This window comes from Scyliorhinus torazame, chromosome 8 (assembly GCF_047496885.1).
Source record: "Scyliorhinus torazame isolate Kashiwa2021f chromosome 8, sScyTor2.1, whole genome shotgun sequence".
Lineage (NCBI taxonomy): Eukaryota > Metazoa > Chordata > Chondrichthyes > Carcharhiniformes > Scyliorhinidae > Scyliorhinus > Scyliorhinus torazame.
The window spans coordinates 11,119,870-11,143,160 of NC_092714.1; the positions used below are offsets into that span (position 1 = coordinate 11,119,870).

Sequence of the window (23,291 nt, forward strand, 5' to 3'; positions counted from 1 at the left end):
GTGTCCACAGACTCCCCTATCCAAACTCTAACCAGCTCTGTGTCCACAGACTCCCCTATCCAAAGTCTAACCAGCTCTGGGAGTCCATAAACTCCCCTATCCAAACTCACCAGCTCTGAGTCCATGGAGTCCCCTATCCAAACTCTAACCAGCTCTGTGTCAATAGATTCCCTATCCAAACTCTAACCAGCTCTGTGTCAATAGACTCCCCTATACAAACTCTAACCAGCTCTGAGTCCACAGACTCTCCTATCCAAACTCTAATCAGCGCTGAGCCCATAGACTCTCCTATCCAAACTCTAACCAGCTCTGGGAGTCCATAGACTCCCCTATCCAATCTCTAACCAGCTCTCAGAATCCACAGAGTCCCTTATCCAAACTCTAACCAGCTCTGAGAGTCCACAGACTCCCCTATCCAAACTCTAACCAGCTCTGTGTTAATAGACTCCCCTATCCAAACTCTAACCAGCTCTGAGAGTCCATAGACTCCCCTATCCAAACTCTAACCAGCTCTGAGACAATAGACTCCCCTATCCAAACTCTAACCAGCTCTGAGTCCATAGACTCCCCTATCCAAACTCTAACCAGCTCTGTGTCCAAAGACTCCCCTATCCAAACTCTAACCAGCTCTGTGTCCACAGACTCCCCTATCCAAACTCTAACCAGCTCTGGGAGTCCATAAACTCCCCTATCCAAACTCACCAGCTCTGAGTCCATGGACTCCCCTTCCAAACTCTAACCAGCTCGGAGTCCCTAAACTTCCCTATCCAAACTCTAACCTGTTCTGTGTCAATAGACACCCCTATCCAAACTCTAACCAGCTCTGAGTCCACAGACTCTCCTATCCAAACTCTACCCAGCTCTGAATCTATAGACTCCTCTATCCAAACTCTAACCAGCTCTGAGTCCACAGACTCTCCTATCCAAACTCTAACCAGCTCTGAGTCCATAGACTCCCCTATCCAAACTCTAACCAGCTCTGAGTCCATAGACTCCCCGATCCAAACTCTAACCAGCTCTCAGAATCCACAGACTCCCCTATCCAAACTCTAACCAGCTCTGAGAGTCCACAGACTCCCCTATCCAAACTCTAACCAGCTCTGTGTCAATAGACTCCCCTATACAAACTCTAACCAGCTCTGAGAGTCCATAGACTCCCCTATCCAAACTCTAACTAGCTCTGAGTCCCTAGACTCCCCTATCCAAACTCTAACCAGCTCTGAGTCCATAGACTCTCCTATCCAAACTCTAACCAGCTCTGTGTCAATAGACTCCCCTATCCAAACTCTAACCAGCTCTGAGAGTCCATAGACTCCCCTATCCAAACTCTAACCAGCTCTGAGAGTCCACAGACTCCCCTATCCAAACTCTAACCAGCTCTGAGTCCCTAGACTCCCCTATCCAAACTCTAACCAGCTCTGAGTCCATAGACTCTCCATTCCAAACTCTAACCAGCCCTGTGTCAATAGACTCCCCTGTCCAAACTCTAACCAGCTCTGAGTCCATAGACTCCCCTATCCAAACTCTAACCAGCTCTGAGTCCATAGACTCCCCGATCCAAACTCTAACCAGCTCTCAGAATCCACAGACTCCCCTATCCAAACTCTAACCAGCTCTGAGAGTCCACAGACTCCCCTATCCAAACTCTAACCAGCTCTGTGTCAATAGACTCCCCTATCCAAACTCTAACCAGCTCTGAGAGTCCATAGACTCCCCTATCCAAACTCTAACTAGCTCTGAGTCCCTAGACTCCCCTATCCAAACTCTAACCAGCTCTGAGTCCATAGACTCTCCTATCCAAACTCTAACCAGCTCTGTGTCAATAGGCTCCCCTATCCAAACTCTAACCAGCTCTGAGAGTCCATAGACTCCCCTATCCAAACTCTAACCAGCTCTGAGAGTCCACAGACTCCCCTATCCAAACTCTAACCAGCTCTGAGTCCCTAGACTCCCCTATCCAAACTCTAACCAGCTCTGAGTCCATAGACTCTCCTATCCAAACTCTAACCAGCCCTGTGTCAATAGACTCCCCTGTCCAAACTCTAACCAGCTCTGAGAGTCCATAGACTCCCCTATCCAAACTCTAACCAGCTCTGAGAGTCCACAGACTCCTCTATCCAAACTCTAACCAGCTCTGTGTTAATAGACTCCCCTATCCAAACTCTAACCAGCTCTGTGTCAATAGACTCCCCTATCCAAACTCTAACCAGCTCTGAGTCCATAGACTCTCCTGTCCAAACTCTAACCAGCTCTGAGTCCATAGACTCCCCTATCCAAACTCTAACCAGCTCTAAGTCCATATACTCCGTTATCCAAAATCTAACCAGCTCTGTGACACTGGTCAGAAAGGATCCAGCTGTACTGAGAATTCCTGTTGAGAATGATTGGATCTGGGAAGCGCATTCTGCTGGAAGTCTAGAGCTTCTGGGGGACAGGTCACACCATCTCCGTATCAATCCACTCGAGATTTACACACACAAGCCTGGTCCACTCATCAGCACATTCTCGATAAGAATCGCGGTCCCCTGTCTCTCCAGCGGTGATCATACTGCCCAGAACATCCTTTCCACCGTTCGTTACCCGCAGTGAAACCTCACCCTTACACTTGGTCAGATTAAGAAAACGGTGCATCATTAAATATCAGCAGAGAATCATCCCAATCCAGTCCTCATTTCTTATTTCTAAAGCTGATGGGAGCGGTTTGATTTGAATATATTTCAGAATAAATGCGGAGTATTCCTCCTTTCTCTGTCTGCCAGGGTTCATGTGGGAACAGGCACCTCTCTGAATCAACCCTGCCAGCAAAATATATCTCCAGAGGCATGTAACCCCCTTCCACTCAATCTCTCTCTCACACACACTGGAGGGGGGGGGGGGGGGGATTAGCAAGCAGTTTTTATATATATATATATATATTATAATAATCTTCTCTCTTACTGCATGAGGGAACTCAAATTCTCTCGCCTGGAGCTAAATATCTCAAAGTTTACAGATTACACTGTCAAGGGCGAATTCACGAGGTTTAAACATCTGTTACACGCTGATATACATTTAAAGCGAGAGAAGGCAGGGGGACAAGGCGGGGGTGAAAGCAGAAACCGCTTTTCCAGTGTGTGTTTCCAGCATTCGGTCACAAAGCACCCACCCTGGCCCCAGACAGAAAGAGAGAGCGGTACAGCCCCAGTGCGAGGTGCTGCTCTCCCGCCTGCCTGCCTGCAGAATCAGGCGAGGAGTTTGCAAAACCCACCCACACCACAACCCTCCAGCCCAAGCGCGGAGACAGCACTCACCAGAAACTTGCGAGAATAATCCACAGGCGGCGAGATAAGTCAGCAGAGCCATCCCTGCGGGTCAGGGGAGAATGTGGAGTGCGCCGGATTGTCGAGGCAACTTCCCAAAGAGAGGCAGAGAGAGAGAGAGAGGACACACATACACACACACACACACACAAACAGAGGCAGATCCGATCCACACACACAGACAAAAAAGAAATCTGCAATTTGCTGAAAGAGGGGGTGAGGTTAAATTGAGAGAGAGGCGGCAGCAGTAAGTTGCAGTAGTTCCCCTGGCGATTGAAGGCAGGCAGTTTGATCTTCAATGTGGTTCACAGTCGGGTTTTGTTGCTGTAGCTGGGAATAAATCAATCAGCGAGAGAGAGAGGGTGAGAGAGAGCCCTCGGTGAAGGAATCCCCCTTTCGGCAGGGCTAGGGGGGGGGGGGGGGGGGAAAGGAATACAACTTCCCTCTCTGCTCTGGACAGAGGGTTTGGTAGCAGCAGCAATAATCGGCGAGGCGAACTGGATCCTTGGCTGAAATCCCACTGCTGTTCAAGAAACCGTGCGGGCAGAAAATGCACTTTGGGTGTGATGTGCTCGCTCTCTCCCCCAGCAACGTCTGCCGCTTTACTGTACATCAGACTTTCCCTGAATTCAGCGAGGGTTCACTCTCAAAGCTCAGCTTCCACATGTGGCAACAGCTTCCCAGTAATGCGGTCGCATGTCCTCCTCCTGTGGGTGGCTAGGTGGGTGTCAGTGTTTGTTTTGGGAGGTGAGCCCTGTGACTTTACTCTGGGATGTGTGTCTGTGTGTGTGTGTGCTTCCGTCCAGGACACACACCCATACAGTGCACACACACAGTGCACACACGCATACACTGTGAACACAGCACACAGGCTGGGCTCTAGAAGTGACACATGCACTGGGAGAGGGGGAGAGATTCACACACACAACTTGGGGAGTGGAGACGGGGTGGAAGAGGGGTTTGGAGAAAGAGTGAGGGGAGGTTTGAGACCAACCATTGAACCAAAGAAAAAAGAGAGAGATTCAGCCTGGCCAGCAGGCTGCTACTTTGGAGACTCGGTTACAAATTCGCCAGAGAAAGAAAATGTATGTCTTTCCCCCGTCTCTCTCTTGGCAGATCCTGCTCTCTCCCCCCCTCTCTGGTTAAGCAATTCGCTCCGAGGAGGAGGACAGGGGAAGTATTCGTACGCTGGATATACCAGCACTTTATTTCAAACAATGTTTCCATAACCAATCAGTCATCGTTTAAACTCCAAACACGTCAGGGTGCATTCAGACAAGTCAAAAGCAGCATTTCTTTCCTCTGCCCCTTGCTCTGTTTTGAAGTTCGCTACACGGGTGAAGCAAATCATTTGCTGCTCATACCTTATTTTTTTTTAAACATAAAAATGCTGTTCTATCGGGGAGAAGGAAAAGGTCCAGTCTCGGAATCGGTAGCCTTATGCAAAAACCCCCCACAAGTAACCCTCCCCTGTCTGCAGTCCCAGTTCCTCTTGCCTTGTTCCATGCTCATTCCAGAACATGTCCCTTTACTTAATCCTCTCTCCCTCCCTCGCTCTCTGTGATGGGACGAGGCGGGTGGGTGGAGCGGATCAAAGGATTGTGCTTGCACTGAACTTTCCGGGCTGAGATACACACACACAGGCAGCCGCCACCAAAAGTCAGGCAGATGACTGTCTGGTTTGATTGAAGGTTGCAGAAAGGGAGGTGATAGCAGGAGTTCCTCTGCGCTCTCTCTCCCTTTCCTGCAGTACTCGGGATGCTGAATGTTACTCCCGCTCATCATCATACCCTGCAAGCTTTTTGACGGCCTGTCTGATTTGAGTACATCACTCACACACAATGTGCTGCTCGGTTAATGAGGGAGAGCAAAGGAGAACGATTTCCTATTTTTTTTGTTGAACAGAAACAGGGCTCTGGCGCCTCCTGCTGATTATATACTATCTCTCTCTCTTACATACACACACAAGAAGACTTAATGGCTGCCGAAAACCCAGAATTTCAGCACAATACCCTCCCTGTCCACCACCTCCAACCCCCAGCTCCACCCCAGTTATGGGGTAGCTTCACAGCGCCAGGGTCCCAGGTTCGATTCCCCGCTGGGTCACTGTGCGGAGTCTGCACGTTCTCCTCGCGCCTGCGTGCGTTTCCTCCGGGTGCTCCGGTTTCCTCCCACAAGCCCGAAAGACGTGCAGGTTAGGTGAATTGGACATTCTGAATTCTCCCTCGGTGTACCCGAACAGGCGCCGGAGTGTGGCGACTAGGGGCTTTTCACAGTAACTTCATTGCAGAGTTAATGTCAGCTTACTTGTGACACTCATAAAGATTATTATTATTCTTCTGCAAAAACAAAACTCAATCAAAACATCAGATTTCCAGAAGAATTTTAAGTAAATAACTCAGGGTGCCTCTCACAACCTCATGACATCCTAATGTCATTTGCGGCCCATAAAGCACTTTCTGAGCAGCAGTCACTGCCATAATGTCGGAAACACAGCCTATCTGTGAGGCTAGTTTAGCACAGTGGGCTAAATCACTGGCTTATAATGCAGAACACTGCCCGCAGCACGGGTTCAATTCCCGTACCAGCCTCCCCGAACAGGTGCTGGAATGTGGCGACATATGGCCAGCAGTTACTTCCCATCCCTAATTGCCCTTCGGAATGTGATGGTGTGCTACCTTCTTGAATGGTTACACTCCCTGTATTGTAGGGACACCCACAAAATTACAGGAATTTTGACCCAGGAACAGCGATATATTTCCAAATCAGGATGGTACAAGTGGCGGGTGGATCCCAGGCAAATTTATCTGTGATAAATTTAAACAGCTGTCCTTGTCCTTCTAGATGGTAGTGATGATTGTTTTGGAAGGTGCTGCCTAAGGAACCTTGGTGAATTATTGCAGTGCACCTTGTAGATGGTACACACGGCTGCCACTGTTCGTCGGTGGTGGAGGGATTGAATGTTTACGGTGGTGGAAGTGGTGCCAATCAAGCGGGCTGCTTTTTTTTGGATGGTGTTGAGGTTCTCGAGTGTTGTTGGAGCTGCGCACACCCAGGCAAATGGAGAATATTTCATTATATTCCTGATTTGTGCCCTGTCGATGGTGGACAGGCTTTTGGGAAATCAGGAGGTGAGCTACTCACTGCAGAATTCACAGCCTCTTAACCTGCTCTTGTAGCCACAGTATTTATATGAATGGTAATTGATGAAGCAGCGGAAGATGGTTGGGCCTAGGACACTATCCTGAGGAACTCCTGCACCAGTGCGCTGGACTGAGATGATTGACCTCCAACAAAAACTACCATCTCCCTTTGTGGTGGCTAGGACTCCAACCAGTGGAGAGTTTTCCCTCTGATTCCAGTGGCAACAGCAATATAATTAGAAAGGAGGGATGCCAACATAGAACCATTTGTGGTTCCCTACTTTTAATCATTATTCAATGATGCCTGCTGCAGCAAGCATGAGTCAGTACGGATATGTGTATGTGTGCATAATAAGAGCATGCTTGCGCTTTGTGTGAGCATTCATATGTGAGGGTGTGTATAGTGCTCTGGTCTACGCGTTATCTGAGTGTGTGTGTGTGTGCTGCAATATTTGCTGCTTGTGTTTTGAAATTGTGTAAGGACAGAACCAAGTTGGACAATGATCAGCATTCCAACCCTCAGTCCTGAGGCCCACGTGAGATGCGTCAGTCGGGCACGCAAAGCCCCGAGTAAGTAGCAGTCAGCATGTTCCACAGAGGAGGGGAAGAGGACGGGGAAGAAATGAATGTAGAAGGATGTGACTGGGAATTTAAGTTACCAGCCTGTGGTGCATTAACACACAGCAACACAGAGCACACCAGATCCCGCAGCCACCTCCAGACAACATCAACAACAATAACTTATATTTATATAGAACCTTTAACTTTGAAACGGATTCCCAAGGTGCTTCATAGGAGCATTAGCAAATGACATTTGCTACTGAACCACATGAGGAGAAATGGGTTTGTTGAAAGCAGCATCTTAAGGCAGTAACACAGGTAGAGAGTTAGGAAGCTGTTGGGGGGGAACTTCAGAGCTCAGAGCCTAGGCAGCTCTAATCATCTCTTTATTATTTTTCTAAGGAATGTGAGCATTGCAGGCTGGGCCATCATTTATTGAACATCCCTAATTGCCCTTGAGAAGGTGGCGCAGGTGAGCTGCTGCCTTGAACCGCTTCAGACCGTGTGGTGTCGGTACATTCACTGTGTAGAGAGGGCGTTCCAGGATTTTACAAACATACATGCAAACATATGAATTAGGAACAGGGTAGGCCACTCGGCCCCTCGAACCCTCTCCACCATTCAATGAGATCATGGCTGATCTGATTGCAACCTCAACCCCACCTTCCCGCCCACCCCCCGATAACCTTTCACCCCCTTGTTCATCAGGAATGTATCCAACTCTGCCTTAAAAAGCTTCCACTGATGTTTGAGGAAGAGAGTTCCGGAGACTCACGCGCTCTTGAGGGTAAAGGTTTCTCCTTATCTCTGTCTTAAGTGGGTGACCCCTTATATTTAAACAATGACCCCTCATTCTAGAATCTTCCACAAGAGAAAACATCCTCTCCACATCCACCCTGTCAATACCCCTTAGAATTTTGGCCCAGTGACAATGAAGGAATGGCAATGTATTCCCAAGTCAGGATGTGACTTGGAGGGGAACTTCCAAGTTAAGGTGTTCCGATACATCTGCTGCCCTTGTCCTTCTATGTCAGGCATTATCAAACTCAGGGGTGGGTCGAGGGAGGGTCGCGGAGCCGTCCTTCGCGGCGCTCCCGATCACACAAATCCCCGTGCAACAGCCATAGCAGCCGGCTTTTAATAATGCCGGCTGTGAGCGGCCTCCAAAATGGCCAGGAACAGATTTTTTAAAATCAGCCACACTGCGCATACTTGCCCGATCATCGGTGCGCATGTGCAAAACTATGCGCACATGCACCGACGATCGGGCACACATGCGCAGTGCGGCCGCATTTTTAAAATATGGTCGCAGTCTTTTTTTTTCAAGTTCGGGGGGCCAATGGGACCCAAAACCATTTCCTCCATTTTTGTCAGCAACAAACAAGGTAAGAGAAAATGGTGGGTCGCGTAGGTTGGCCGGCGTGAGCTGCAAAGGTCGGCCGGCCTGGGTCGCGAAGGTTGGCCGGTTGGTAAAACTGGGTCCCCGGAAAAAAAGTTTGCAAAAACTGTTCTCGGTGGTAGAGAAGGTGGGTTTAGAAGGTCTTATCAAAGTACCCTTGGTGAGTTCCTGCAATGCATCTTGTTGATGGTACACACGGCTCCTACCGGGCATCATCAATGGTGGAGTGACGAAAATTGCGACGAAAAACGAGAATCTGGAGCTTCCAAAGACACAAATGAATGTTTCACCAATTGATGATCTGAAGCGGGGGCAGAGTTAGTAATGATGTTTCGGAGGTGGATACAGGTGGTCTTAGTGATGGTGGCTTTAGGCTACAGGTACAGGTGTGTCTGTGGAGCTGCAGCTGATCGAATAAATATTTAGTCCACTAAAGATATCGGATGTCAGATCAACCAAATCTGACCAATCAATATCCTTCATGGAACCAGACGAGGGAAAACTCAAATCCTTATTTGAATCTACATTGATTCTCCAGGGACACAAAATGAAATTGAAATTTGTCAAATTCATTCTCAGGATGTATGTATCACTGACAAGACTGGCATTTATTAGCCATCTCGAACAGCGCTGGACTGAGCTGGGCCACTTCAAAAGGCGGGTAAGAGTCAGTCATGGTGATGTGAGACCCAGAGGAGGTAATGAGGGCAGGTTTCCTTCTCTGGAGGGTATGGCTGAACTAGACCCTTTCCTACCAACCCAGTAACTTTCTGGTCACCTTCACCAAGTCCAGCTTTAAATTTCCACAAGTTAGAGATAAGATGTCGTGTGAGATCTGGCCTCACATTCCCTGTGGACGTTGGCTTCCAAGTTCCGTAATAGATGATTGTATTTGTATTTACTGTGATTGCTTCCTCCTCTCCCGCTGCCCCAGTTTTGTCCACAAGGTGCTGGACTCTGCTAAGTCCAATGGTTATCTTCATGTTTCCGTGTTTTCTCACTCAAATGGAAATTTCACACAGGAGGCATGCAGGGGCCAATTTTAACGCTCACTACCTAGTTGGAACTGGGTTGGCGCCTCGGTGGGGCTAGTCCCATGTGGAGGTATTTACAGCCTCACCACAATCCTGCCAAAAAAAAACCCACACACGCACGTTTCCCAGCAGGGGTCGCTAGACAGCAGTCTGGGGCGGCGGACCTTGAATGATTATCCCCGCTCGCATCCCCACTTACCTCTCTGTCTACCCACTCAGACCCTAAAGCCAATGTCGCACCTCTTGTGGCGTCCTGGCTAAGACTAGCACTGGCTACAGGGACTAAACAGGCGCCATTGCATAGCGCACTAACAGCAGGAAGAAGTTTGCAATTAAATAGAATCTTTAACATAATAAAACTTCCCAAAGATGCTTCAGAGGAACACTATCAAGCATAATTGGACACCATGTTACATACATTTCTAAGATTACTCTTTCACGGGATATGGGCGGCACCAGTAAGGTTCCCCTTGAGAAAGTGCCACCTTCTCCAACCATCGAACCATCACAGTCTTTGTGAGGAGCAGTCTGGTACAACTGAGTGTCTTGTTCAGCCATTTCAAAGGGCAGTTAAGAGTCAACCGCATTGCTGTAGGTCTGGTGACACGTATAGGCCAGACCAATGGAAGGATGGCACATTCACTGCCTGAAAGGATATGAGTGGACCAGATGGGCCTTTCGAACAACCTGATAGTTTCATAGTCACCATGACGGAGGTTAGCTTTATTATTTCAGATCGATTTAATGAACTGCGTTTCAGTTCTCGAAAAGTCTTGTTGGGGTTAAAACTCATGCTTCTGAATGACAAGTCCAGTAACATAACCACGACACTTTTGTACAAAAGAACCAGTAGTGAAAAGGATGGTCAATTTAAGGATCATCGTAAAGGGGGAAAGGGAGGTACAGAGGCTTCGGAAGGGAATTCAAGAGTAGATGAAGACGTGGCCACCATAGGTTAAAAGTGGGATGTACGTGAGATCAGAGTGGGATGTACGTGAGATCAGAGTGGGATGTACGTGAGATCAGAGTGGGATGTACGTGAATTCAGAGTGGGATGTACGTGAGATCAGAGAGCAGAGGGTTTCAGAGTGGGAAGAGACTTAGAGATAGTGGCAGAGGGCCGATGGATGGTGTTTGGGGGGGTGGGGGAGAGGTGTTGGTGAGGGGGGTGGGGTGGCCAAGGAGGGCTTTGAACACGAGTACGAGAATTTGATCCATTATGGGAAAAGGGGAGAGTTTGTTAAGGTTGAATCTCCACACACATCTGGGAATGGAAATGCAGCGCTTCTGAATGAACAAGAAGATTTAATCCTTTAAACCCCCACCCCACCCTCCCCATACAATTCTGACTCTGTAACGAGGAGGGCTGCGGAGTTCACATGAAAGATACATTCTTTGGGTGTTCATTATTCAAATAGGGCACTTAATAAAAACCACAAAACCAGCTGGCCGACGCAAGCAGGAACATCAATGGGGATGAGGCTGTGTTTTAAAGTTGCAGGACACTGCTGCTCTTGTCCCTTTATAATACTGAAAAAAGATATAAACTCGATGCCTGAAAGCAAATGTTCTGTTACGAAAGCACTCACATTTCTTTCATGCCCCCCAACGTCAGAACATCCCAAAGTGCTTTATGGCCAATAACATAGTTTTGAAATGTAGTCACTGATGCAGTTTAGGAAATGCACAGCAAGCTCCCACAAACAGCAATGTAATAATGACAGAGGCTCTGATTTATAGTGCTGTAGGTTGAGGGTTTAGCATTGAGTTGAGGACATTTGGGAGAACTCCCTTGCTCTTGTTCAAAGCAGTGGTTATGGAGCCTTTTCCATCTGCTCGGGTTTAACCCCTTAACTGCAGGACAGCACCTCCGACGCTTAATCAATCCTGCACTGGGAACATCGGCCTAGCGTCTGTGGAACGAGCTTTGACCCACATTCATGTTGTGGCTGAGGGTGTGAGAGAGAATGCAACCCATTCATTGGGCCACAGTCACCACCCTTCATCACAGCAGTAGCTTTCACTGAGGGGTATCTTACATAGTGACAGTTAAAGCAGAATTGTGTGACCCTAGCCGCCAGTGAAAGAAACAGGGTCTGAATACCCGCCAGTTGGGGAAATAGGCACTGAGAATTCCACTTGGACTTTAACTCCTGTTTTCAACAGCAACCAACTTGCGTTTCTGCTGTGTTTCAATGCAGTGAAACATCCCAAGGTGCTTCATGGGCGCATTACAAAGCAAAGTTTGGCCCTGAGCTCCGGGTCCCGGGTTCGATTCCCGGCTTGGGTCATTGTGATGGAGACGGGAGGAAGTGGTCTCTGTGATGGAAAGAAGATGAGGTCAGAAGCTCCTAAACACTGGCTCTGCCATCTATGTTCAGCTGTGCCTCAGTGGGTAACACTGTTGCCTCCCAGTCAGAAGATAGTGGATTCAGATCCCATTGCGGAGACTCATAGGAACATTGGAGCACAGGACTTAGGAGCAGTAGGACCATTCAGCCCTTCAAGTCTGCTCCACCATTCAATGAGATGATGGTTCAACTCCACTTTCATGTCTGTGTTACCACCCCCCCCCCCCCCCCCCCCCCCAACACTTCTCCCAAAACATTTGACACACTTGTCTATCAAAAAGCTGTATAACGCAGCTTTAGGTAAGTGACTTGAGCAGCGAAATCTAGGCTGACTCTCGCAGTGGAGTACTGAGGAGGTGCTGCACTGTTATACATGCAGGTGGCATGTTAAACCGTGGCCTCTTCTGTTCTGTCCGCTACACATAAAAGATCCCATGGCACTGAAAAACGAGGAGAGTTAACCCCAATCCCATAGTCAATATTCCCCCCATAATCACAAAAAGGAAAGACAATCTAGTCATTGTTGTTGTGGCCAAACAGGTTTCTCACTTCCCACTTTATAGCTGTGACTGCACTTTGAAAAAACAGTGTTTCATTGACACGTTGGGACAGTCTAAAGTCTTGAAAGGTGCTACAGAAATGCAAGCCTTTCTTTAAGAGCATTGTGGATCTTTAACAGCTGACTGGACAGTGTTTAAGGTCTCAGCCCACAGACAACACGTCTGAGAGTGCAGCCCCACCGTACACTGATACATTCCCCTGATTTCTCAGTTCCAGCCTGTGAACTGTGGCGCGATCTCACACAATCTTCCAACACAGAGGCAAACAAGACACTGCTTGAGCCAAGCTGAGCGCGGGGTCGGTGAATTTAGTTTTATTTCACTACCCCTTTTTGCTGTTGAACATGGCAACATTTAGATTTCAGAACAAAAACAATTTCACAATCCTACTTTCTACGCTTGACAGCTCTGCTTTGGAAAATCCTGTCTAAAGGATGCACTGGGTTCCTGTTTTCCTTACAATCACCCACTTCTGTCAGCCCTAACACACACACACACACGCAAACATCCAGCTGGTTTGTTTTTACGCTGACGAAAAGAAAACAAGGCTGACAAAGAGTTCATTGAGAAAGCGCTCTTCAGCAGCTAGTGTTTGCAACCCAATACGAGGTGCTGGCTGATAGCCCCCCCGATCCCCCCCCCCCCCCCCCCCCCCCGACCCCCACCACCCTCCACCAGCCCCAGAACAAGTCCCCTGAGCAAAACCTTTGCTCATTCTCATTTAAGATGCAAAGGGTGTGTGTGTGACTTGCTCCTTGATCAAGGAGCAGTGAAGATTTGGTCTGCCCTGGGATGACAGGCGACAAAGCCTCTTTCAGTGTCTCAGAGAGTGGCACTCTGCACTCTGAGTCAGAAGGCTGCGGCAAGACATTGCGTGTGGAGTCTTTTGGGAGGCCCGGGCAGCTCAGCTAGCACGAGGTGTTGGCTGACCAGGAAACCATCCCACTCCCCACAGTGGACCGCTGGGCCAAAGCTGTGAACACACCCTTCCGCGACCATCAGGTCCTGGGGTTGGGCTCAAACCTGGAGCCTCAGGCTCAGAGGTGGCGATGCTACCCCACTGCACCACCCAACCTTCCAAAAGGATGATTGAATGATTGCTATCACATTGCCGTTTGTGAGATCTTGCTGTGCACAAATTGGCCAAGTGCATCCCACATTGTCACAGCGTTGGTACTGTAAACGATCTTCGGAAAGGCATGATATAATTTCTCTCACGGTTGAATATATATCTTATCAAGCCCCAATGTTTGCAGTTCAGATGCAGCAGTGGTCAGTGTGGTGATATAAAGGGTTAATATACATACACTACACCTAGCTAAACACTAGAGGGAGCACCAGAGACATGAGGGCAGCACGGTAGCATTGTGGTTAGCACAATTGCTTTACAGATCCAGGGTCCCAGATTCGATTCCCGGCTTGGGTCACTGCCTGTGCGGAGTCTGCACGTTCTCCCCGTGTGTGCGTGGGTTTCCTCCGGGTGCTCCGGTTTCTTCCCACAGTCCAAAGATGTGCACGTTAGGTGGATTGGCCAAACTAAATTGCCCTTAGTGTCCAAAATTGCCCTTAGTGTTGGGTGGGGTTACTGGGTTATGGGGATAGGGTGGAAGTGTGGACCTTGGGTAGGGTGCTCTTTCCAAGAGCCAGTGCAGACTCGATGGGCTGAATGGCCTCCTTCTGCACTGTAAATTCTATGATTCTATGACACACAGACAGTCAACCAATAGGTCAGTAAGATAGGACACGACCAATGGGCATTCACGACACACACAGAGATGACACTACCACAGGAGGGCATTACACCAACCCATATAAAAGGACACATCACACATGCTCAGTCTCTTTCCAGTGGAGACACTCAGTGAGTGCAGGCACAGGGTTGATTGAACATCACACCCACCACGTGGATTGCAGCAGACTGGTTAGTCAGTCTGAGTAGCTATAGCAGGATTAACAGGAGAGTCGAATCCAAGTAGGAGAATCGTTACAGTAATAAACGTGTTAAAGCTATCTCCAAGTCTGAACCTTCCTTTGTCAGAGTGCACATCAAGGAAGCAGTTTATGCTACGTCAAGAGCATAACAAAACAGTTGGCACTGACGGGCAGTAGAACCAGACTGCGACACGCAGGAGGTGATGTAATCACACACAGGATGATGTGATCACTTTACAGAGTGACATCATCGCGTGCACGGTGATGTCATCATATTCAGAGATACAGTGGCGTTCTTGGGAGGGTAGGGGAGGGATGGCACCTGTCACAAACAGACTGCTGCAAACGGGTTAAGGGAGGATATCAGACGCCTGCTAGTGTTGCTCTGAGGTTAGTGGACTAAGGGTCCAAATACCCAATGTGAAGCCATTAAGAATCAGAGAGTGGACAGACTGGCTAATAGCTAGACTGCCTAGCACAAAATGGGGTTGGTTTAGCACAGTGGGCGAAACAGCTGGCTTGTAAACTAAGATTTTAGTTTAGACGGGCAGCATGGTCGGCGCAGGCTTGGTGGGCCGAAGGGCCTGTTCCTGTGCTGTACTTTTCTTTGTTCTTTGTAATGCAGAACAAGGTAGCAGCGCAGGTTCAATTCCTGTTCCGGCCTCCCCGAACAGGTGCCGGAATGTGGAGACTAGGGGCTTTTCACAGTAACTTCATTGAAGCCTACTTGTGACAATAAGCGATTCTTATTATTATTAAAATCTGCCCAGCCACCCTCTCCCCTGATTCGAGTGAATCCATCAGAAATTGGGAAATCTCGCACCCATAGAATCCATAGAATGGCGACAGTGCAGAAGGAGGCTATTCGGCCCATTGAGTCTGTACCGACCCCTGAAAGAGCACACTACTACCTAAGCCCACTCCCCACTCCCCCGTAACCTCACCTAACTTGCACATCTTTGGTCTGTGGAAGGAAACTGGGGCACCCGGAGGAAACCCAGGCAGAACATGCAAGCTCCACACAGTTACCCAAGGTGGGAATCGAACCCGGGTCCCTAGCGCTGTGAGGCAGCAGTGCTAACGATTGGGCCACCACGCACCGCTCATGTAGCACAAAGTTTCCTTGAAACGTTGCACTTACCTCTTGTGACACTGTCACAGCCACACGTTTTTCACATGCCCCTACTCCTTCACAAGCAGTACCCCCCCATCCCCCTCCGACTTACTGTGAGAAGCAGATGGGGCAGGGAGACCTCTCAAGGTTTTCAAAACGTATGCCTACACTGTGCAGTGATTATTGGAACCCCATTCACACAACTCTCCTAATCATCAGAGGACGTAGTCTTACAATTCTGAGCATGACATGACACAGAATATAAACTCAGTGTCAAATCTGCTTTATAAACTGTCATGAGCTCGCTCTGGGCCGTTCCTGAAATTAGTGTGTTAATTTAGGAGAGATTCAACCCCTTGGGTGTCCCCAACAATTATATTTTTATTATTTGTAATAATTGCGACAGCTCTTTACATATACATACATATATACATATATTACAAACACACACACATATCTATCTATATGTATTTACAGGCTGAGTGTATCAATGGAATCTATATTTCACTCACTTATTGAGTACTCTCTACGTAAAACATAACACCGACTATCTTTCTTCTATAAATATTTATTTTTCTTATTATTTCTATTGCGTCCTGCTCTTTTCTGGCGTAACCACTCACTATTGCACAATCAGCCTTGAATACAAAGATAACCCTCAACGTCTTCAAGCAGGGCAGACGGTGGCACAGTGGTTAGCACTGCTGCCTCACAGCGCCAGGGTCCCGGGACCGGTTTTGTCCTCGGGTGACGCTCTGCGTGGAGTCTGCATGTCCTCCCCGTGTGTGCGTGGGTTTCCTCCGGGTGCTCCGATTTCCTCCCACAGTCCAAAGATGTTCGGGTTAGGTGGATCGGCCGTGCTAAATTACCCCTTAGTGCCCAAAGGTTAAGTGGGATTACGGGGATAGGGTGGGGTGCTTTTTCGGGGGTCTCGGTGCAGACTTGATGGGCTGAATGGCCTTCTTCTGCACTGTAAGGCACTGTCTCAAATGCCTCTCACCTGTCTCCTCAACCTAGAGGCATGATACTTGATTGCATACGTGTGTTGGGTATCATCACTAACACCGCCTATTTCCATCTCTGTATCATCCCCTAACTCCGCATCTGTCTCAGTTCATCTGCTGCTGTCACCTCCATCCATGCATTTTTTGCCTCTAGATTGGACTATTCCAACGGACCCCTGGCTGGCTGCACATATTCTACCCACCGTCAATCTGAGGTCATCCCTTAGTCCACGTTGTAACATGCACCAAGTTCCATTCCCCTATCGCCCCTGTGCTCGCTCACCTTTCGGCTCCCAGTTAAGCACTGACATGATCTGAAATCTATCATCCTTTGTTTTCAAATCTCTCCATGGCATCACTCGCCCAATAGCAGCTTTGCCTTCAGCTACCAAGGCCTCAAAGCTCTGGGTTTCCACCTGTTGACCCCTCTACCTCTCTTTCCTCCAATAAGACACAACTTAAAGCCTAGTTTTCGGGGCCTCCCCGAACAGGCGCCGGAACGTGGCGACTCGGGGCTTTTCACAGTAACTTCATTGAAGCCTACTTGTGACAATAAGTGATTATTATTATTACTATAAGTCCTTTGACCAGGATTTTGATTACCTGCCCTAATATCTCCCTACGTGGCTCATTGACAACGTTTGTTTTATAACACTCCTGTGAATCAAGTTGGGATGTAAGTTGTTGCTCGTGTTGTTTTGACAAAACATCTACTACCCTCTACACAGCATAACAAGCTGCATTTATATAGCGCCTGTACTATCGCAAACGTGTCCCAAGGCATTTCACAGGAGTACTGTCAGATAAACCAGACTACGAGATCACTGGGGCTAGATGGGTAAAAGCTTTGTCGAAACAGTCGATTCCAAGGAGTATCTTTTTAAAAATTTTGAAATAAATTTAGTGTATCCAATTAATTTTTTTTCCCCAATTAAGGGGCAATTTAGCGTGTCCAATCCACTTACCCTGCACATCGTTGGGTTGTGGGGGTGAAACCCACGCAGACACGGGGAGAATGTGCAAACTCCACACGGACAGTGACCCAGAGCCGGGATTGAACCTGGGACCTCGGCTCCGTGAGACAACAGGGCTAATCCACTGCGCCACCATGCTGCCCTCAAGGAGTATCTTAAAGTGGGTGAGAGATATGTAGAGAGAGATGTAGAGAAGCAGACGTGTTTAAAGAGGGAATTCCAGAGTTTAGGCATTAAGCCTTCGGGTCCAGGCAAATTAAGGCGCGCCTCCAATGGTGGAGGGAAGTACGTTGAGAATACGCAGCAGGCCAGAATGAGAGAAGCACAGAGATCAGGGAGGGATGTGGGGCGGGAGGAGAAAGGGAGGGGAGAGGTCAGGAAGCGTTTGGGACACAAGGCTGGGGTTCAAGGTTGGGGAATGGACTCTGGCCGTGGTTCGCAATGTCAGCCGTTACTCTGCAGGACCCAATCCCTTCAGGAGAATAGCAGCGAAACAAGTTTGTCACAATCCCCTCTGACCCAGGAAACTCGGATGAGCGTGAAAGCAAATTTACAAAGAAATGAGGGTTGTACAACTGCTGCATTGGGGCCCTGACCCATAGCAGCCTTGCGATGTGAAATAGAGAGAATAACTTTATTGGTGCGTATTAACATTTAACAGCTGGTGCAGCAGACCCAAACTAATGTTCCACTTTCAACCCTTAATATTTAACCAGCAGTTTAAAGATAACCCTGCCTTGACTCCTAAATGGTGCATACTTAACCTAAGAGCCAGCATGAATTAACATGTCAAAAGCTTGTTGTATCATGAACCGTATGATGTTAACATTCAACAACACTGAGCTGGCAGAAGGGGTTTGTTTTGAATCCAGCACCTTCCCGCACCCTCCAGGCACCTCAGAGTAGTCCACAACCAATGAATTACTTTTGAAGCACAGTCACTGTAATTAGCTTCCCTATCGGCGCGCAGCAAGATCCCACCGCCAGCAAATGGGATATGTTGTCATCCCATTTTTGGGGGTGACGAGCAATAGCAATAGCCTGGGATTTCAGGAGAGTTCCCAGCCCCTCTCCTCAAAAAATCTGCAATGGGAACTCCAAGGTCACTGATGTTAGAGCTTTTAATGCAGACAAAAACAGCAGCAACCTGCATTCATGTGACACCTCCAACATTTCATGGTGTTTCACAGGAACGTAATTGAACAAAGTTTGACACTGAGTCGTAGAAGGAGACATTCAGGCAGCTGACCAACAGCTTGGTTAGAATGGTCAGAATGAAGAAGAGAGAGATAGAGAGAAGCCAAGGGGCAGATAATTCGAAGGAGGGAATTCGAGAGTTTAGTGCCGAGGCATAGCTACCAACAGTGGGGCGAAGGAATTGGGAATGTGGCAAGAGGCCAGAATGGGAAAAGCACCAGAGATCACAGAAGCCTATAGGGTTGGAGCAAGGTACAGATAGACAAGGGACGAGACCATGGACGGATTGAGAAGCAAGGACGAGTATGAAAACTGGCAAGTCATGCTGCAGTTGTATAGACGCTTGATAAGGCCGCACTTGGAATATTGCGCACAATTCTGGTCGCCACACTACCAGAAGGATGTGGAGGCTTTGAAGAGGGTGCAGAGGAGGTTTACCAAGATGTTGCCTGGTCTGGAGGGTGTTAGCTATGCGGAGAGGCTGAATAGACTCGGACTGTTTTCATTAGAACCTGCCTCGGGCCGTGCTTCCCAAATCATCACCACCCTCCCAGTCTGTGAAAAGGTTCAGTGCCATCATTCTCAATCCTTCCCAGCAGTGAGAACAATTTTTCTCTGTCGATTATGTCCAGAGTGGGTTGTGTCCCTGCATCTCAGCCAGAAGCTCTGCATTCAAGATGCGCTGCAGGACTTGTGTTCACAACTTGGCCAAGCGGCTTGATTATCAACCTGTAAATCTGTTCAATGCACTTGATGGCAGGTGGGAAGAGTGGGAGGGTTTCCTGGCCAGCTAGACTGCAGGAGAGAACAGCGAACCACTGCAGTACTTTGCCAAGCGTAATCATGGGCCAATGGAGGTCTCTGGCTGTCAATGTCCTCTGAGGACATGGTACATGGAGGAGGACTCGGACCTAACCTCTCATGATTTTCAACTCCGCACCAAATCTCCCATCAACCTTCTCTTCCCCAGGGAATACATCCCCAAGTTCTCCGACTTATCTACGGCACTGACGTCCCTCATCCCTGGAACCATTCTTGTTAACCTTTTCTGCACTCTCTCTGATGGCTCCATATCCTAAATTGTTGTATCCAAAACTAGGTGCAATACTGCAGATCAGGCTGAACTCATGCTTTAGACAAGTTTAGCATAACCTTCTTTGAAAGTAGTCCAGAAAGCATACAGAATGTTTGCCTTCATTGGACGGGTCATCGAGTATAAAAATTGGCAAGTCATGCTGCAGTTGTACAGAATCTTGGTACGGCCGCACTTGGAATATTGCGTACAATTCTGGCCGCCACACTCCCAGAAAGATGTGGAGGATTTGGAGAGGGTGTAGAGGAGGTTTACCAGAATGTTGCCCGGTCTGGAGGGTGTTAGCTATGTGGAGAGGCTGAATAGATTCGGACTGTTTTCATTCGAACGACGGAGGTTGAGGGGCAACCTGATAGAGGTCTACAAGATTGAGGGGCATGGATAGAGTGGATGGGCAGGCACTCGTTCCCAGGGTGGCGGGGTCAGTCACCAGGGGGCATAGGTTTAAGGCCCGTGGGGCAAAGTTTAGAGGAGATGTGCGAGGCAGGTCTTTTTACACAGAGGGTGGTGAGTGCCTGGAACGCGTGGCCAGGGGAGGTTGTGGAAGCAGATACATTAACGGCATTCAAAACGCATCTTGACAAACACATGGATAGGATGGGTAACGAGGGATACGGCACAAGGAAGTGCTGAGGGTTTTGGCCAAGGTTGGTATCGTGACCGGTACAGGCTTGGAGGGCCGAAGGGCCTGTTCCTGTGCTGTATTGTTCTTTGTTCTTGGTTCTTTTTAATATCATTGGATTGGATTTGTTTATTGTCACATGTATCAAGGTACAGTGAAAAGTATTTTTCTGCGAGCAGCTCAACAGATCATTAAGTACATGGGAAGAAAAGGGAATAAAAGAAAATACATAATAGGGCAACACAAGGTACACAATGTAACTACATAAGTACTGGCATCGGATGAAGCATACAGGGTGTAGTGTTAATGAGGTCAGTCCATAAGAGGGTCATTTAGGAGTCTGGTGACAGTGGGCAAGAAGCTGTTTTTGAGTCTGTTCGTGTGTGTTCTCAGACTTCTGTATCTCCTGCCCGATGGAAGAAGTTGGAAGAGTGAGTAAGCCGGGTGGGAGAGGTCTTTGATTATGCTGCCCGCTTTCCCCAGGCAGCGGGAGGTGTAGATGGAGTCAATGGATGGGAGGCAGGTTCGTGTGATGGACTGGGCGATGTTCACGACTCTCAAGGCATTGTCGAACTGGGAACCAATGTAGTTTAGTGGGTATAGGTGGTAATGGGTGAAAACAGGACTTGGTAAGAGCTGGGATACAGGCAGGCAAAGGTCCAAAGTGCTTCAAGGAGCTTAATCAGCCAGAAACTGGCACCGAGTCACAGAAGGAGATATTGGGATCGATGACTAAAAAGGTGATCAAAGTGATTATTTTTAAAGAGTATATTAAAGGGAGAGAGCGAGAGAGTGAGAGAGAGAGAGAGAGGGGCGGAGATGCTTAGGATAGGTATTGCAGAATTCAGAAACTAGAGAACTGAATATGTGGCTAGCAGTGACAGTGCCAAGGGAGTGGGGCGGGGGGTCCGCAGGGAGACATATTTAGAGCATTGCTGAGTTCTTCAAGTGCCTCCCTCGAAAGGCAGCACCTCTGATGTGCAGCACATCACAACCGTACGGGTGTGTCAAACTTATTTGATGTGCGCGAGCCCTGGAGTGACCCTCCCACCCGCCCACCATCAAAATAAGCACCAGGGGACCACATATGACATTGCTCAGCGTGACTCAGAGGGCCTGAGCGGGGGCTGCTGTGAAATGTGTCCACCAGTCATGTGGAGAGAGGGGAAGTGGTTTTGAATTGGGTCCGGGGTAATGTGGGCCAATTAGAATCATGAAACGATTAAGCCACAAAAGGACAAACCGGGAATAGAATCTAATATCTAAACAGGCAGGAAGTACAGGAAATAAAATAAGGAAAAATGAATGGTTAGGATTTGGAATGCACTGCTTAGTAGGCCGATGGATACAGATTCAATAGACAAACACTAAAAGGAGATAAAATGCCGAGATAGGGGGAAAGAGCTGCAGAGTGAGACTAATTGGATGTCTCTTTGAAAGGGCTGGTGCAGGCTCAATGGAGCGAATGGCCTCCTTCTGCACTGCAGCGTGCTCTGATTCCACAAAACTAACAATGTAAAAGCTGTGTGTCAGGGCCAGTGGAGTGGGGGAGTTAAAACCACCAAAGGTTTCCCCCCCTTTAGTCATTCCTTTTAATTAATATGGCTAAGTCCTACATCTGTTCTACATCCTGAAGTGAATGGTTTGCTTGCATCTGACATCTACACAAGCAGCTTCTATAAATCCCGCACGAGCTGATGCTCATTAGCTGGGAGAGTTACAATCCTCTTTTCAGCTGCGTCTAAACACATTCCCCACCACCAGAATGAGTTCATCCGTTTTTATTAAGTCAGCTGAAAAAGGAAAACAAGAGTTACCGCCAGACCCCTGCCAGCATAACTCTTCTGTTTACTGTGTACACAAGCTGTACAGTACACCCTCGCTCCACAGACACACCCAACGTTAATCTCAAGAAATGGAACCGTGCACCAATTGACCTTTGACTCCTCAGATGATGGGAAGTTAAACAAACATTGCTTTGCATCAGTTTTGATTCTCCCCCTGCTCTGTCACATTATTTTTGTCCTTTCTGTAAAGTCTCCCATTCTGCTTTCTCTACTCTTCACCTGAGGCCGCTTGGCCTTGTTGTGATCAGCGTGTAACGGAGCGCTGGCCGTCCTCCACTACCTAATCGAAGCAGCCGATCTGTCTGCTTGCCCCTGCGCTAACTCGCACCAAGTTCCATCCACCTGTTAACCCCTTGCTCTACAACATAGAACATACAGTGCAGAAGGAGACCATTCGGCCCATTGACGCTACACTGGCCCACTTAAGCCCTCACTTCCACCCTATCCCCATAACCCAATAATCCCTCCTAACCTTTTTGGACACTAAGGGCAATTTATCATGGCCAATCCACCTAACCTGCATGTCGTTGGACTGTGAGAGGAAACCGGAGCACCCGAAGGAAACCCACGCAGACACGGGGAGAACGTGCAGACTCTGCACAGACAGTGGCCCAGTGGGGAATCGAACCTGGGACCCTGGAGCTGTGAAGCCACAGTGCTAGCCACTTGTGCTACCGTGCCGCCCAGCTGGCTCCCGGTCCAACCTCAGTGTTTACGTTCTCACCCTTGTTTCCAAATCCCTCCATGACCTCTTCCCTCCCTTTCCCAGGAATCTCCTCCAGGCCAACAACACCTCCCCCCCTCCCCCCCAGAGATCTGCACTCCTTCAATCCTGATTTCTTGCATGCCTCCAATTTCTCCATCCCACCACCCACCAGATACGCGGTACATACTCGTGCGACTCGGCCAACGTTGTCTATCTCATACACTGCAGAAAAGGACGTCCCGAAGCGTGGTAATTTAGCGAGGCCATGCAGGCTCTGCGAAAACGGATGAAAGGATATCGCAAGACAATCGCCAGGCAGGAATGTTCCCTTCCAGTTGGGGAACACTTCGGCAGTCAAGGGCATTCAGCCTCTGACCTCCGAGTAAGCATTCTCCAAGGCGGCCTTCAGGATGCGCGACAATGCAAAATTGCCGAGCAGAAACTTATAGCCAAGT

General features: G+C 48.5%; 1 protein-coding gene across 18 annotated transcripts in view; it reads right to left on the reverse strand.

Moving 5' to 3' along the window:
- Positions 1–23,291, reverse strand: part of robo2 (roundabout, axon guidance receptor, homolog 2 (Drosophila)) — a 1,628,477-nt gene that overhangs the window by 785,509 nt on the left and 819,677 nt on the right. Inside the window, exon 1 of one of the 18 annotated variants that reach the window (XM_072513080.1) lies at positions 3,291–4,179. The exons of the other annotated variants lie outside the window; for them this stretch is intronic. Coding sequence (XP_072369181.1) covers positions 3,291–3,342 — 52 coding nt within the window. The 5' untranslated portion in view covers positions 3,343–4,179. Of the gene's footprint in view, positions 1–3,290; positions 4,180–23,291 lie in introns of those variants that run through there. 18 annotated transcript variants of the gene reach the window in all.